Raw genomic sequence first — 16,550 nt, 5'->3', positions numbered from 1 at the left:
TTCTCAGTTCTCTGTGTCAGGGCTCAGCGACTTACTTTGTGCTTTGCCCCTGGTGGCCCCACGGATACCCCTGAACTGGCCTGGGCTCATCTGGGCTCAGCGCTTGGCAGTGAGCTCTAAGAATGAGCTCCGCCTCCTGAGCTGCTGGTGTTCCTCAGGTCCGGGAGATGGAGGCAGAGCTGGAGGATGAGAGGAAACAGCGCTCAATGGCCATGGCAGCACGCAAGAAACTAGAAATGGATCTGAAGGATCTGGAGGCACACATCGACACAGCCAATAAGAACCGGGAGGAAGCCATCAAACAGCTGCGGAAGCTCCAGGTCAGGCAGACCTGGCTGGCCACAGAGTTTGGTAGAGGCTGGGAAGCAGGGTGGGCCTGCTCCACTGTGAGCCTGTCTGACAAGAGGGGGCTGAGTGCCTTAAACCAAGGAGAAGGTAGATGGACATACAGAAGAAGCAGGGGTGGTGGCCACTTAAACTCAGGCTTCCAGAAGAAACCAGCTACTGGCAGTTTTAGCAACGGACTGTCTAAGCTGATGCTTCTAAGAAATGGCTCAGTGTATGGGCCATATACTTGGGACTTTTCACTAACCAGTGATTAAAGACTAACAATAAGGATAGCTCTTCAGCTGGGTGGTGGTGGCACATGCATGCCTCTAATCCCAGAGGCAGGTGGGTCTCCGTGAGTTCGAAGCCAGTCTAGTCTACAGAGTGAGCTCCAGGACAGCCACAGTTACACAGAGAAACCTTTCCTGGAGAAACCAAAGCTCTTGAATGGCCCATCATGCCCACCAGCAGTAAATTAAGTATCACATGGGCAGGGTTGTGAGGCACAGAATGTGAGCTTTTGGATGGCATTTTCCAGAACCGCGTGTAACAGGAGTCAAACTCTGCCTCTGTGAGTGCCACTGTGAGAGGTTTGTCTGAGGAAGAAAAGGGGTTACAGAGGATCTTCAGATTGGGAACAGACCGCAGAAAGATGGCAGAGAGGACCGAGTTTTCTGCCGTGTTGCCTAGCCCAGCAGGAAGCAGGCTTACTGTCTTGTCCCTGAGTGTATGTCACTGACCTGTATAGTCAGGGACACCTGGTCTCTGACTTGAGTCATGGCTGCCAGTGGGTGGTTCCGCTGGCATCAGCTTTAAGTCAGCAGGAAGTTATAAAACGAAGAGCAGAGCTGGCCCTCTATCCAGGGGCGTGTGCTGTCAAGAGACACTGTGTAAATCCAGACAGGAAGACACGGGTGCAGAGCCACTTGCCTCTGGTTGCATTCCTCCCCGTTTACAAAGAGGCTGGCTAAAATGGTGCGAGGCTTAGAGCAGGTCCCTGTTAGGGACGTGGTCCCTAAGGGGTAGAGGGCCTGAGCATGTGGGAAGCAGGTGCAATGCCAGCCTCTCCTTCACACAGGCCCAGATGAAGGACTGCATGCGGGAGCTGGATGACACACGGGCCTCCCGAGAGGAGATCCTGGCGCAGGCCAAGGAGAATGAGAAGAAGCTCAAGAGCATGGAGGCCGAAATGATCCAGCTGCAGGAGGTGGGCGCAGGGCAGAGGCGGCAGGCCGGGGCCCTTTTCCTGTCAGCAGGGGTCAGCAAGGAGGGGAAGGGCAGAAAGAAACTCCAGGAAGGGTCCCTCTAGAGTTTCACCCTGCAGCTGCACACCGCAGCACGTGGCGGCGTGTAGGATTGTGCACGTGTGCGTCTGCAATGGGGGAAGAGGATGAGATTCAGCCCTCGAGAACTTGGCAACAGACCCCACCTCTTACTTGAATGTGTGTGTCTCTTGCCGTCCCCCATCTGCTTCACAAATCGATGCTGGATTGATTATGTGTTTCTATAGATTGCGCCGGGCAAGGTGGGGCCTGAGTGTCCCCTGGGCTGCTGTTTTGGTGACACGTGGAGCACGTGGTGGGGAGGGGTGGCGTCTGAAATGCTCAGTACGACCTTCTGCTCTGGCACGGCTCTTCTGCTGGGTCTGGCGTGGCTCCCTCCATTATCACCATCATGCATGGCATTCTCAAGGCTACCACAGCCCTTCTGCTGCCCTTGGGGGACAGGGCACAGAATCCTGGACCCTCAGCTGGACTCAAGCCTGCTTCATAAAGCACAGCATCTGACCATTTGCAGAGGGACCAGCGCTGCAGACCTGTTCGCACTGTCCTCTCTGTTAGGCCTAGGTGTTTCCTGTTTCTAGCCCTGGCTCCTGGCTTGACTCCAACATGCCTAAATATGCCCCGGGGTGGAGCTGACCCTGTGAGCTGGAGAAGTCCCTGGGAAAGGGCTTCATGGAGGAACAGGCATGTGCTTAGGGACCAGAGAGGATATGTGTGGGCTGCTGCCGTTGAAGGCTGTGTTGGTCACAGTGCATCATGTTCTGGGGTCCTTGTGGCAGGAACTGGCAGCTGCCGAGCGTGCCAAGCGCCAGGCCCAACAGGAGCGGGATGAGCTGGCTGACGAGATCGCCAACAGCAGTGGCAAAGGGTGAGCCAGACGGAGAAGGCCCGGGGTGCAGGGAGGACCTCTCCGCTTGTCCAAGCACTCACTTCCCCGTGTCCTCCCCAGGGCCCTAGCATTGGAGGAGAAGCGGCGACTAGAGGCCCGCATTGCCCAGCTGGAGGAGGAGCTGGAGGAGGAACAGGGCAACACGGAGCTGATCAACGACCGGCTGAAGAAGGCCAACCTGCAGGTGAGCCCCAGGATGGCAGCCGGCCATGCACGCTGGGCCCCAGACAGCGTGCAGGCAGGCCATGGCGGGCAGACACAGGACGAGCGCCCACTGCGCTCGGATTGCTTCTGACCCTGTGAAGGCCTGCGCCTTCAAGGCTAGGTCTCAGGGATCTTCTGGGTCCTATTCACGGGCAAGGCCTCTCCCTAGAGAACTGGGATGTTTGGTGGGCCCCTGCATGCCCCTGCAGCTGGGATCCGGCTCCCTGGAGGTCACCGTGCTCCCTTCCCGCAGATCGACCAAATAAACACCGACCTGAACCTGGAGCGCAGCCACGCGCAGAAGAACGAGAACGCGCGGCAGCAGCTAGAACGCCAGAACAAGGAGCTCAGGGCCAAGCTTCAGGAAATGGAGAGTGCTGTCAAGTCCAAATACAAAGCCTCCATTGCTGCCTTGGAGGCCAAGATTGCACAGCTGGAGGAACAACTGGACAACGAGACCAAGTAAGTGGCCCACCAGCACAATGGGGGTCTTCCTGTCCACTCAGGCTGGGTCAGGAGCCAGCTCTGTCTTCCAGGCCCCACAAGCCACCTTCATTTGCTGAGAAGTATGTGGCATCTGAATGGAAACCAGTGGCTCACACCCAGAACTGGGGTCTGTGAGAGCTGGTTCTAGTGAGAGAGCCTGTCTAGTTGTCTCTGGGCTCAGCAGAACTAAGACTGGGAGGTGGTAGGATCATTCTGGGTCCCAAGCCTCAGTAGGTTTCTCCACAGACCGGCTTCCTGGATCACTGGCCTCATGGGTCAGCCCAGGTCCCATCCCGAGACGGCAGCTCCTGGGTGTCCCGAAAAGACTGATCACCCCAGCCTCCAGGCCTCCGTGTGGCCCCAGGGATTGGAGGTTCCAGCTGCCATCTTGCCGCCTGTGCTATCTGTGGGAGGTCACTATTTCAGTCACCATTTCTGTCCTATCCAGGGAGCGCCAGGCAGCCTCCAAGCAGGTGCGCCGGACCGAGAAGAGGCTGAAGGATGTGCTGCTGCAGGTGGAAGACGAGCGGAGGAATGCGGAGCAGTTCAAGGACCAGGTGTGTGCTCAGGCAGATTCCCGGTTCCGGGTGGGCTGCGCTCTCAGAGCTTCTCACCAGGGCCCCTGGCCACCTGTCTCTGCAGGCCGACAAGGCGTCCACCCGCCTGAAGCAGCTTAAGCGGCAGCTAGAGGAGGCTGAAGAGGAGGCCCAGAGGGCCAACGCCTCACGCCGGAAGCTGCAGCGTGAGCTGGAGGATGCCACAGAGACAGCGGATGCCATGAACAGGGAGGTCAGCTCCCTGAAGAACAAATTGAGGTGAGCCAGCCTCCTATCCCCTCACCTTATTCTTGTCAGGCTAGTTGTGAGCACATGGCAGAAAGTCATTTCCTTCTAGAGCCAGTGGGCAAGGCGGAGGGGCAAAGGACAGATGCAGAGGGCGCCCAGCCTAGCGTGCCCTTTCAGGGTCTCCTTCCCGCTGGGACTTAGCCAGGCTCTTGAATGAAATGCAGATTCTTGGCAGTTCATTTCCAGCCTATTTTATTAGTCCCATCTTGCAGCTCCAAGCCCTGTGGGGGTGTTTCCATGCTGGGGTTTTTGAAATGGCTGCAAGAGGCCTTGTGGCCTGAGCCTGCACCCCCAGGAGATGTCCAAGAGGGAATGGTGGCATCACTATCCGGCATGAAGGGAAACTAGGTCCTGTTAGTGTTAGAGCCTCGCCGACGGCAGCAGATCTTAGAGAGTCAGAGTCGCTGTTCATCCTCCAATCAGAGGGACTCTTTCGGAAGCATGACAGTAAGACTTCACTGAGAATTCCATTTGTGTTTATTAACATGATTGCCCCCAACTTCTGTGTGAACAGTTGTTCCTTGAGCTTCTGAGTCCACTTGTTTTGTTTTATGTCGCTGGGATGGAACTTGGGGGCCATGTGTTCTGCCCCTGAGCTGCTCGGAACTCACTCTGCCTGTTTGAGGCTTGAGCACCGGCCTGCTGCAGAAGACAGCTCCACCTGCCTCCGCTCACTTGCCCCCTGCTGGTGGTGTGCAGTAAAGACAACTGGGAGGTGGAAGCTTGCCATTGCTCCGATGGCTCACTTCCCCTGGCAGAGGTCGTCCTGGCCTTGGTCCCTCTAAAATCTACATACTGGGCTGCCCATCCCTCCTTAGCTGGCCTTACTGATCCTCTGTCTCTGTCCACAGGCGTGGGGACCTGCCATTTGTCGTGAGCCGCCGGATTGTCCGGAAAGGCACTGGCGACTGCTCAGATGAGGAGGTCGACGGTAAAGCAGATGGGGCTGAGGCCAAGGCAGCTGAATAGGATCTTCTCCTGATGCTCAAGACAGATGGACAGACGGTTCCACCTCCCCTCCCCAGCCCTCCACATTCCCACCTCGAAACTGCTCTGACCATACCCCCTCCTCCCACGCCTTACTGAGGGCATTGGCTTCCTCTGCTGCAGCCCTTTCAGTCCTCCATACCCTTCAAGAATCTGATACCAAAGAGTTCAGGCTGGCTCAAGCCGGATGACCGGCGAGGTCTTACCCCACTTGCTGAAAAAAACACAGCTGGTGGGCAAAGAGGACGGCCATGGGAGCGGGCACGAGAGTTTTCTATGAATCTATTTTTTTCGTCAGATAAAGATTTTGATAGCTCAGGCGCTCTAGAAGTACCGTCTACTTCCCCTACCTTTGCTGCCAGTTCTCCCCACTCCTTCCTCTGCTGTTGGCAATCACACATGGTGACCTCACGCCTGCCCTGTGGCCCCCTTCCCTGGGCCTTTCCTGGTCCAGAAGGAGCAGTTTAGGGCTTGCGCCTCTGTGCTGGGTGCAGAGCATGGGGTGCTCTGGGAACTCCCCCACTCCCTTCTATGTATCACTGGTGCCTGTGCTCCTTCTGCAAAATGTCTCAGTGCAGTGCCCCTCCCCTGCCGAGGGCAGACTGCCCTGGCACCGAAGCAAACCAGACAGGGCATCAGGGCCACTCTGGAAAGGCCAACAGTCCTCCGGTGGCTTCTCCCAGCACTCTAGGGGACCAAATGTATTTAATGGTTAAGGGACTCGCAGGCCTGGCAGCCAGAATAGCAAAGGGCTGGGCCCACTGTGTGCTCTTGTGCCTCTCCTAGGACTGGGGCCGAGGGTGGCTGAGCTGCGCAGCCCACTCCACAGCTTCAGAGCTGCCTTCTACATGGATGCTTTTGAGAGAGAGAAAAAAGGTTTCTTTTTTTTTTTTTTTTCCCCCTTCTTGTAGTAAGTGCTACAGTTCTGGGTGTTTATGCTGCCTTTGCCATGGAACCATGTTTAGAAAAGAGTAGCCTGTCCCACAACGGTCTACACTGGTCACTGAATTTCCCTGTGCGCCTCACTGTTTTGTAAATGCTGTATTTGCATTTAGACTCCCTTATGGCAAGAAGGCTCTTTTTTTTTTTAAAGGAAAAACAAAACATTCAAATCATGAAGTTACATATGCCAGAAAAGCTCTGAATTCAGGTTCCAGTTGCTGCCACAAAGGAGTGAGTGGGACTCACACCCCTTTTTTTATATAATAAAAGTGCCTTAGCATGTGTCGCAGCTGTCACCACCACAGTAAGCTGGTTTACAGATGTTTCCACTGAGCGTCACAATAAAAAGTACTATGTCCTTCTCTCTGGTGTCTGGGTGTCTGTCCACAGCAGAAGAGGGCCTGGAAGGGCTGGGCCAGCCGCAGTTGGGCCTGTTTAGTTAGCAATTTGACCAAGAGGGCTCTGAGAAATCCCAGGCAGCGTCAGGGGCTCACAGCCCTAGACATCAGGGGCGACCACCCTCCACACGGGCTAAGAGGCTGGGCAGCCATGGGCCTGGGCTGGCTCAGGCACCCCTCTCCTTCCACATGCCAGGGTCACCGAGATTCTGGACTGAGGTGCTGCAGCTCTAGAGGCAGAAAGGGGGAGGAGTGGGTGGCGAGCAGAAGTCTCCAGGGAGGAGTGCTGTGCGCCCAGCACTCAGTATCCATGCTACAGGAAAGAAAGCTATAAGAACCCAGAATGTGTCAGATCAACAGTGCCGCCGTGGAGAAACGGGAAAGCCTGGGAGACACTCCCTCAGACCATCGAGTTCTGATGGCCACGCCCAAGAGCAGCCTGGATCCTGCTGGATTTACAAGAGGCTTTTTACGCTCCTCCCTGCTATTTTCACAAGTCACCGGCTCGTTACTAAACGCAGCTCTTCATGTTCTGCCTTTACTTGTTATTTGTATTTATTTGCAGCATTGGGCTTGGAATCTTGGGCTTCATGCTTGTTCACAAGATCAGCTCTCCAACCCTCCACTGTGAGTGGAGTGTTGATTTCGCCTGTCAAGTTCTGTGAAGGAAGTTTTTGGCGGGTGAGAGCTGGCCTGGCTGAGCCAGCAGCTCTGTGTGGAGCCCCAGCCTGGCCACACATCTGACATAACCTTTTTTTTTTGTTTTGTTTTTAATTTTATTGTATGAATTTTATTGCCTGCATGTGTATCTGTTTACCACGTATGTAGCTGGTCTTCATGGAGGTCAGAAGAGATCATCAGATTCCCTGACACTGGAGTTCATGGCAGCTGTGTGCTGTTCGATTGCGAATAGAACCTCGGTGTTCTCCGGTACTCTTAGCCTCTCGAGCACTCTCTCCTGCCCTCTGAGAGTGTACGTTCTTAACCATGGCGGAGGGTGCCGCCAGCCCTCCAGAGGGTTCAGGTGGGACCTTCAAGGGTGTCCAGGCTGGACGAAGTGGGAAGTTGTACTCCCAGAATAGCCCATGTTGGTTCTTCCTTTCCTGGGGTTACCATAGCATTATCTCGTGCCAGGTAGCTTACAACAGAGCTGCTCTCAAGTTCAAAGCCAAGGTGTCGGCTCCAGGGAGAGTCTGGTTGGTCCACATATTCTGTGGCTTGTAGCAGCGCCATTCCAGTATCTGTTTTGTCTTCACGCGGCCTGCTTCAAAAAAAGAATTTTTTTTTAAAAGATAAAATATCCTTTAATCCCAGCACTCAGAGAGGCAGAGGCAGGCACTGCTCTGAGTTTGAGGCCAGCCTGGTCTACAAAGTCCAGGACAGCCAAGGCTACACAGAGAAACCTTATCTCGAAAAAAAAAAAAAATGATGTTGTACGTGTATGTATGAATGATTTGTCTTGGGCATGCTTGTGTTTCGCTTGCATGTCTGGTGCCACGGTGGTCGGAAGAAGGCATCAGATTGCCCCTGGATCTGGAGTCACATGGTTGTCAGCCGCCATGTGGGTGCTGGGAATTGCATGCCAGCCCTCTGCAAGACAAGTACTTGAAGCCACTGAGCCATCTTTGTAGGCCCTGAAAACTTAAAAAAATTAGACTCTCTGTCTCTGTTTGTCGGTCTCCACTGCTCCATCTGTGTGTGTGTACGTCTTCTCTCACTGAGCCATCTTGCCAGCCTCTCTTGTGTGCCTGTTAAAAGGGCAGTTGGCATTCACTTTAAAGTCCACACAAGGAATACTAGGTTCTTAGTTTAGAGGCTCTATCATCATCCCATGGTAGTGAAAATTCTGACGTTTTTGTTTTAATCTCAGGTATGGGGATATGGGACTGCTCCTTACTGTTCATAGCAGTGGATTATGAGTTGCCTTGTGCTCTGGCAAAGACATGTTTCTGCCAGCTGCAGATAGTTTCTGTGATTGTGTAGAATTCTGGGAACTTTTCAGAGGGTACATAAATGCTAGGTCTCTGAGAGGTAGGGTTGGAGGTTGTTGGGCATTCAGGGGCCTTGGGTGCAGCTTTTTAGTAGTCATGCTCAAAGAAGAAATGAAAGGGAAGGAATTACATTCAGAGATCTCTATCCTCATTTCCTATCTAGTGACGGGATAAAACCAGGGAGGATAAAAGGTGGGGGAAAGAGGAATCCACAAAGTAGCCAAGACCAGCTACATCCCACTGCAGCCTCCATTCTGCCTATAGCAGCCAGGTGCTAGGACTCTCCAGGCCATGCTGTAACACGACAGTGGCATCAGCCAGCCCTCCTTGGTGACACCCTGAGCACTACTGCAGACCTGCCTAGCGGGGTGGCTCCCAGGCCCCTCCCACCTCCTATCTGGGAAACTGCTAAACTTGAAGCTGGATCCTCTCCGGTTAGAGCTCAGCAACCATGCCCTCAGCACTCAGCAGAGTTTTGAGAACTCCAGCCTCTTGAGTCAGTTACTCGTCCTGTTCGAAATCAGAATCCCAAGGCTGCTGTGTTCGCTCAGCCGATGTGTCTGACGCATCAAACCGAGGGCAGCGTTACCTGCGTCGCACCACGAAAGCTTGGTAACCGCGACTTAGATCCTGTCGTCTTTATACTTAGCTCTAAACCTTGAAGCCAATATCTTCGGAGACGTGATGTCCCATCTGAACAAAGACGAGACCGTCCTCTGAGTGAGGTCGGTGGGCAGGCTTCAGAGGCTGGGAGCAAACGGCTGCCCTCCCAGGCTGTCATCTAGGGCTGTCGGTGAGGGATGTGGTTCCCTTTTCTGTGTTTTGCAGTCCTTGGCAGGTTTGTCTGAGGTGACACCCAGTGTCACGTGCTCAGTTGGACGAGCCCTGCCCTCTCCTGCATTCTCAGGGGCATCCTGTGTAGCATCCAGCTTGTCTGAGCCTAGGGTCCCCCGCAGTGTGTGCTGGGGTGGGGGTGACCAGGGCAGCCAGGTGCTTTGGCTGCCGATCCCTCCACCCTCCACTAGGTGGTGCTGTATTCTGCCTGACTCGCTCTGCAGTTTCAGGGTTGTTTCCTTTGCAGTTAGGATCCCAAGGGCTGTCATTGCCAAAGATCTGGGCTGAGATGCCGGTCCTTGTGCTGGCTGCGGACATCCTGGGAGACTTGCTTTGGGTGTCACCCGTCAAACTGAGCTGTGGTGTAAGCAGATCTTCAGATGTCCGGGAGTTTCTGAGGTTCAAGATCTCTATGCCCTAACCTGCCAAGTGAGTCTGCAGTCCAGTCCAGGCTGCTTCACCCAAGACAGTTTGAGGGACCATGTTCAGCTCTCTCTCTTCCACACTCTGATCAGAAGGTCCCCACCACTGCTGGCTCACTGCTCATATATGCATTTACCTGGTTCTGTACCCTGAAGTAGTTTTATTTAGCTGTTGAGTTAATATTAATGTCAAACCTGGTTAAGGGGGAAGACTTGATGGAAGGGAAATTATAGAGGAAAAAAAAATGACCCCCAAATAACCATAGGCAGAAATGAGGAATGACAAGTTTCATATGTCAGAATGTTTGTCTATCTCAGTTTGAATCTTGTCTGACAGGGACAGAGTCTGACTCCTGAGGTACAAAGGGCCCAGAGAGCTAACATTCGGTCCTCTTCTTGAGCATCTACTCTGTTTCAGGTTCTGTGGGGGAAACTGAGGGCCCAATAGTAGGGTGAGTTGCCAAGGGTTCTAGACTGGTCAGCTGACCACAGGCCAGCATCTCCTCTGAGTCTTGGCATCACTACGTGGCGGATGGAGGCAGAAGCTGTTCTGGGCATCTGGATAGGAAGGAGGCAAGGTTGTAGGACTGGAGGGGCACACTGCCAAACATTATCCACAGAGCCATCCCAGCTCTGTAATCTAAGCTCACTGGGTAGACCATGGGTGTGGGGGGAGAGACTGTGAATGTGAAGAGAGGCTTTCCGGGCCAACATAAAGCTTTTTTGTTTGTTTGTTTTCTTGTTTTTTTGAGACAGCATCTGCCTAGGAATCCCAGACTGGCCTGGAACTTCCCGTGTAGCCTACTCTGGCTTTAAACTCGTCATCTTTTCACCTGGCCTCTGGAGTGCCAGGATTCTAGGTTTGTGCCACTAATGTGGCTTTTTAAGGTCACACTTAGTGCTTCAGTCTCTGCGTGAATGGGCCAGTGCTGGCCTCCACTGTGAACCTGTGTTTTTAATAGATGGCTTGGTCACCTGTGCTGTTGACCCCCAGTGGCCACTGCCCACCTGTGGGCTGGGTTTGGAGTCTCTGTAGTGGGAGCTGGAGACATCAGGAGCCAGGTGCCATGGGGACTGCGGGAAGGTGAGGGAGCAGGAACAACAGGCACTACAGGGTCAGCCGTGGCAAAGACATGGAGATGTCATGGTCATTGAGGCAGGCTGGCATTGAAGGTGTATGGTTGGGAGGAAGGGAGGGCCGCAGCAGGCTTGAGAACTGGAGCGCTGACTAAAAGGAGTTTCAACTTGACCTTGAGAAGTCATCAAGGGCTCCTTAAAAGGAGCAGGCTGTCTTCACTCCTTCCTTCCCTGCCCAAGGAGGATGCCCTGAAGTTGCTGGACAGGCAGGGCTTTGCTAGACTCTGCTCAGGCTCCAGCTGGGGAGAAGAGGGCTCCTATCAGGGCAGCACATCTGGCCAGGAGAAGGGCAGGGCCAACTCCATCTCCACTTCCCCCAGTGTGGCCTCTGTTTTTCCTATGAACTGAGTCACAGCCCCTGTCAAGAGGTCCACCGTGCCCACATTAGCACCCAGCTGCATCATACAACGAGGTTAGTGCAAGGCTTTACGGAGGGGCCAAAGAATGGAGAATGGGGCCTTTCCTTGCATATCAATTTCTCTGCTCAGGGAGACTGAGTCGTCACAGAAAAAACAAGAATAACCAAGAAGGGAGGAGTCTTTATCTGGTTATGAAGGTGAAGAATATTAATGAACCTTCTGAGAACCTACTGAGAAACACTAGGAACTCTAGGGCCTCCTCTTTTTGTTGCTTCTGGCAGGAATAGGGGTTTTCTGTCGTGGCAGCTGGTAGGAGCCTGTGACAGCTCCAAAGAGGTGGTGGGGGAACTAGGCAAGTTAAATTAGCCCTGTGGAAGTTAACCCTGGGATGGAGTGCTGGACCAAATGTGCCTCAGTGCACCAAGTGTACATGCAGAGCAGAGCAGGATCGAGTCTGAAGGAGAAGGTAGAAAAGGGACAGACACACCGAAAGGGCAGGGAGTGCCAGGATTCATCTCACCGGGTGCAGGATGCTCACTGTTTCTGCCAGGCCTTTTTGCGCCTGGAAAATACCCTAAAAAGTGATTCTCACTGAGTGCTCAGCCATGCCGCCCTTGGTGGAATGGAACTGCTTTTAACTTTAGCTTTCTGCCTAGGAAGTAAGTTTCTTCTTATTTTTTTTAAATTACTTTTCTTTTTAGTTTTAGTTTTGTTTTGTTTTTGGAAATAGGTTCTTACTGTGTAGCCCTGGCTGGCTTGAAACTTGCTATGTAGACCAGGCTGGCCTTAAACTTAAAGGGATCCACTTGCCTCTGCCTCTAGAATGCTGGGATTAAAGGCATGTGTCACCACAGCAGCCTAGACTTATTTTTCAAATATGCATATATGTAGTGTGTGTGTGTGTGTGTGTGTGTAAGCCAAAGGACCACTTATGGGAGTCAGCTCCCTCTTTTCCCTGTGTGGGACTGGGATTGAACTCTGGTCCATCAGCCTCAGCCACAAGCACCCTTAACCATTTTGCCAGAGCTCTAGACAGATCTTGAGGGGGGAAAAAAGCTGAAATGCAGGCAAAGTTCTATGCAAGGAGAATGTTCTTTGCACCATACTATTTACACAAAGCATTGGCTATGACATGAGGTTCAGTGGTTGGCAGATGGGCAGCACAGAGCATGTACAGTAAAAGAGACAGGATGCAGCAGGATTCTAGGCCCGGTTAGATGCCGGATCCTGCAGAAGCGAAGAGTGTGAGGGCCTTGGGAGGGCCCTGGGTGCTGGTGAATTTGTACCCTGAAGGACACAGCATCACTGTGGATGGGAAGCCATTTGCAATACACTGCATACGGAGGGCATCCTGTTGAATGTTTAAGAGACCCACGCTCAGTTACCAGAGCTTGAGACGTGGCTCAGAATGGTTTGGGTTCATGTGCTGGCTCTAACCGTTTCGAAGACTGGGGATGGTGGCTAGCCTTCTTCTACATTAAGATGGGGCCACTGTGCTCCTCATCTCATGGTCTGTGTGTGTGATCACCTAATGAGGTGTATATCTAAGGATCCCTGTGCATCCCAGATGGTAAACACCCGTTCCTATCATTCCCTCCCATGTGTTCCTTTCCTCAGACAACTGCCAGAACACCCCTCCTCCTTTTGCCTTCTGTATACAAATTCAATTATTTCCCACAGGTGCATCATGGGTTGGTCCTAATGGGACAGGAGGCCTTTGCCTTGGCTGGAGAGGCGGACTCAGGGTGGACAGTTAGAGCCAAATGACTAGCTGGTTTCTGCGGAGGCCAGGGAGGAGAAACACTCTGGATACCGTCTGGTCCTTGGCAGACACTGTGGAAGGGGCTGTGGCTTGCAGCCCTTAGCTGTTTGTCTTCCTTGAGGCTGTTTCCCCGCCTTTCCCACTTCCCCCACCACACACTCTGTTTCCTCCTCCCTGCAGCTTGGACCAGAGACCCTGCATTTGACACCATGGACCCATCAGACCGCGAGGACACCATGGACCCATCAGACCGCGAGGACACCCCAGGTAGTTACATCCCCCTGGCTGCTTCTTGCTTGTGGCCTAGACCTCCATACTGAGTGTGGAGAAATTGAGGACAGAAAGGGGGTCCCCTCCCAAGGGGGACTACTGTATTCTCCCAACACCAGCTCTCCAGGGGTCTCTTCCTGGCCCCATCCTAGGGAGTACAGCTAGGACTCACCTCCTCCCCATCCTGCCTCCTCATGTGGGACCAGTACAGCCTCGGGGGGCTGACTCTGGGCTTTTCCATTCTGTCCTCTGACCCCATTCTCCTTTCCAAGTAGCGAGCAGAAACTTCATCGAGGAAGTCAAGGAGTATCTGCAGCACACGTTGAGCAGGGCAGACCTGAGGCTGCTGCTGACTGAAGACGGAGCCTGGGAGGCCTTCGTGGCTGAGGCTGAGCTGTCCAGGTCAGCTGCGGTTAGGCACTTCCGTCCTGTTTGTGGGTTCTCTTCTCCTACCTGTGGAGGGTACCGCCTCGTTCACCGTCCGGTGTCTCCTCTCCACCCAGTGTCCTTGTTCACACACCAGTGCCCTCCACACACACCCAGAATTGTGCTTCTTGAATGTCCCAGAGGCTCCCAGTGAAGCTGAGGGCCATCCAAAGGCGGGACACACACTGTCCCTCAGGCAGACCCGGGGTTTCTCACTCTCCTGGAGATCAACACCTTTAGTCTCCAGGTCCCTGAGGGGTCAGAAATGACACCCGAGCCCCCACCACATGCCGCATGGCAAAGACTGAGTCCCCTCTCCAGGACATGCCTGGGAACAGAATGTTTTGGACCCTGGATTTTTCTGATTTTAAAATGTTTTCAACTGTGATATACTGTGGGGATGAGATCCAAGTCTCAACATGAAATAAAACTGTGATTTTTTTTTTTCACACCTCGCACACATCTTAATTTTTCATGCTCTTTTTAATTCTTTTTAGGATTTGTTTATGTTTATCTTTAGGATTTGCTTATTTTTATCATTATCTTTATTTATTTTTATTATCAATGTTTTTCCTGCATGTACAACTGTGAGGATGCCAGATCCCCTGGAACTGGCGTCACAGACAGTCGTGAGTTGCCATGTGGGTGCTGAGAATCGAACCCTGGTCCTCGTTGCTCTGTTTCATGCCCTTGTGTTTCAGTGTGGCTTGTCCCTTGAGGTCCGCTATGGGACTTTCCACTGTGGCATCAAGACATGGCTTGGAAGACTCCATTTTTCGGCGCCTTCCACATTCAGAATATTCACTCAGGGCTTTTCAGCTCCAATGAGCCTCCAGCCAATGTCCCCCGCCACAGGCAGATAGTCCTGGCAGGCCTCCCGAGCGTATCTCAGCAGCCAAAGGCAAAAGGAAGACACTTCATGACACACTAGCCAACATTCCACAAATTAAGCGTGACTTACGCTCCATTCCGGCTTGCCTGTGTTCAGCAGCAGCGTCCCCTCCCCTTTGCTCTCCCCACCCCCAACAAATGTGCTGATGGCCACGGTGATGCCCTTGGTAAGAGGGCATCTTTATCAAATGCCTGACACTAGAGTGTTTGTTTGACAAGGTCTGATGTGTTCCACTTTGGCCTTGAACTCAGACATAACCAAAGCTGACCTTGAACTTCTGATCCTCTTGCAAAGTACTGGAATTACGGGTGTGTAATTCCAGTATTGCTTTTATGCTTTTATGTTTTTATGCAGTGTTAGGCTCCAGGGCCTCATGCATGCTAGGCAAGCACCTTACCTACTGTGCTAATCCTTGCCCATACAGAAAGTCTTTTTTTTAAAGGACTTATTTATTTTTATTTTATATGTATGAGTCATGCCTGCATGACATGGTGCCCACAGAAGCCAGAAGAAGGTACTGGAGCTCCTAGAACTGGAGTTACAGGCAATTGTAAGCTCCCACGTGGGCACTGGGCATCTCACCTGCGAGCTCTGGAAGAGCAGACAGTGCTCTTAGCTGCTGAGTCAACCTTTCCAGCTGCAAGAGCAAGAGCATCTTAAACCAACAAACAAGACTTTTCCAGATTCCGGTTCTCTCCAAGTGCACCAAGCACACTCATTTAGGGAGCCAGTTCTTCAGCCCCTCTGATTTTCTTACTCATTATCCTGTACTGACAAAGGACCCTTAATAATTGCCACGTGTTCATCATCAAAAGAAAGATTCTGTATGTCTGTAAAACCCCTCCTGAGCCAAAGGAAGCATGCTGACATCTGGGCAGCCACAAGTTATGGAGCCCTATAACAAACTGCTTATTTGTTTTGTTTTGTTTGTTTGTTTGTTTGTTTGGGGATGGAAATGAGGGCCCCATACGTATTACATAAGAACTCTACCATTGGTCTAAATTTCTAGTTAAACTATCTCTCTCTTAATCACTTGATACCTATTACAGAGCTGATGAAGGTAAATTACGGGACGCCCTCAATTCACTCACAGAAAACATGGCTGTGGAAGACCAGGATAGGCTCCAACGTGACCTGCGGGACACGGAGAGGTTTATGGATGTGTTTCCTCAGGTGAAAATGGAGCTGGAGGCCCACATCAGGAAGCTCCGTGCCCTTGCAGACAAGGTTGACAAGATTCACAAAGACTGTACCATCTCCAAGGTGGTGGCCGGCTCCACCAGTGCTGTGTCTGGGGTCCTGACCCTCCTTGGCCTCACCCTGGTACCCGTGACAGCTGGGGTCAGTCTGGTGCTCTTGGCAACAGGGATGGGACTGGGAGCAGCAGCAGCTGTGACTAGTGTCTCTACTTGCATTGTGGACTCTGTGAATGAGTCATCAGCCAAAACGGAAGCCAGCCACCTAGTGTCAACCAGCATGGCCAAAGTGAAGATGGTTGCAGGGGCCGTGGCTCACTCAGGATCCCAAATCTATTCCTTGTCTGAGAACTGCTACCGAGTCCTGCGATGCATTGAGCAGAGCATCTATGCCATCAAGCTCACCAAAGCCAACCCCGCCTTAGCAGCCAGTGCCAAACGCCTCATGACCATGGGGAGCATCTCTGCCCAAAGCAGCAAGCAGGTGAAGAAAGGCTTTCAGGGCACCACCCTGGCAATGAGCAGAAGAACCTGGATCATGGGTATAGCCATTGCAGGTGTGTCCCTCATTTCAGATGTGATCAACCTTGTAAACGAGTCCAAGCATCTGCACAAGAGGGCCAAAGCAAAGTCTGCTGAGGAGCTGAGGCAGCAGGCTCAGGAGCTGGAGGAGAAGTTGCAAGTGCTCATCCAGATCCACGACAGTTTGCAGTCAGGCTCAGCTCAGTAACACCCTTCCTTTCCCGGAGTAGTGTAGAAGTCCAGGGAGGTGTTTGGATAGAGACAGAGGCATTTTGCGAAAGGGGGTTAAGTCCATGGTGTTCAGGACTTAGGCATTTCTTCTTTCCAAAAACTTTGTTGTGGTTTTATTTATATGTGTATGTGTGTATCTGAGCATCT

The 16,550-nt window shown here is 52.6% G+C and overlaps 2 protein-coding genes across 2 annotated transcripts in view; both read left to right on the top strand.

Annotated features, from left to right (window-relative positions):
• Positions 1-6,325, top strand: part of Myh9 (myosin heavy chain 9) — an 83,435-nt gene extending 77,110 nt beyond the window's left edge. The window contains exons 34-41 of the mRNA XM_055602932.1: positions 159-320; positions 1,406-1,534; positions 2,390-2,478; positions 2,560-2,683; positions 2,957-3,165; positions 3,638-3,746; positions 3,832-4,004; positions 4,886-6,325. Coding sequence (XP_055458907.1) covers positions 159-320; positions 1,406-1,534; positions 2,390-2,478; positions 2,560-2,683; positions 2,957-3,165; positions 3,638-3,746; positions 3,832-4,004; positions 4,886-5,003 — 1,113 coding nt within the window. The 3' untranslated portion in view covers positions 5,004-6,325. The remainder of the gene's footprint in view (positions 1-158; positions 321-1,405; positions 1,535-2,389; positions 2,479-2,559; positions 2,684-2,956; positions 3,166-3,637; positions 3,747-3,831; positions 4,005-4,885) is intronic.
• Positions 6,326-9,571: 3,246 nt separating this feature from the next.
• Positions 9,572-16,550, top strand: LOC129673363 (apolipoprotein L2-like). Its single transcript, XM_055603127.1, has 4 exons — positions 9,572-9,615; positions 13,047-13,133; positions 13,412-13,538; positions 15,504-16,550. The coding sequence occupies exons 2-4, from the start codon at positions 13,076-13,078 to the stop codon at positions 16,378-16,380; spliced, it is 1,062 nt and encodes a 353-aa protein (XP_055459102.1). The 5' UTR covers positions 9,572-9,615; positions 13,047-13,075; the 3' UTR covers positions 16,381-16,550.

The sequence above is a fragment of the Psammomys obesus genome, unplaced genomic scaffold (assembly GCF_907164565.1).
Source record: "Psammomys obesus unplaced genomic scaffold, mPsaObe1.curated_primary_1811, whole genome shotgun sequence".
In the NCBI taxonomy this organism is placed as follows: Eukaryota; Metazoa; Chordata; class Mammalia; order Rodentia; family Muridae; genus Psammomys; species Psammomys obesus.
Note: the sequence above shows the minus strand (reverse complement) of the source record. Positions and strands in the feature narration are given on the sequence as shown.

Bases quoted from the DNA above. Each gene is read 5' to 3' on its own strand.
- LOC129673363 (XM_055603127.1), top strand. From the start codon at position 13,076: ATGGACCCATCAGACCGCGAGGACACCATGGACCCATCAGACCGCGAG. The intron at 13,134-13,411 runs GTAGTTACATCC...CTTTCCAAGTAG, and splicing joins AGACCGCGAGGACACCCCAG to CGAGCAGAAACTTCATCGAG. The intron at 13,539-15,503 runs GTCAGCTGCGGT...TACCTATTACAG, and splicing joins GCTGAGGCTGAGCTGTCCAG to AGCTGATGAAGGTAAATTAC.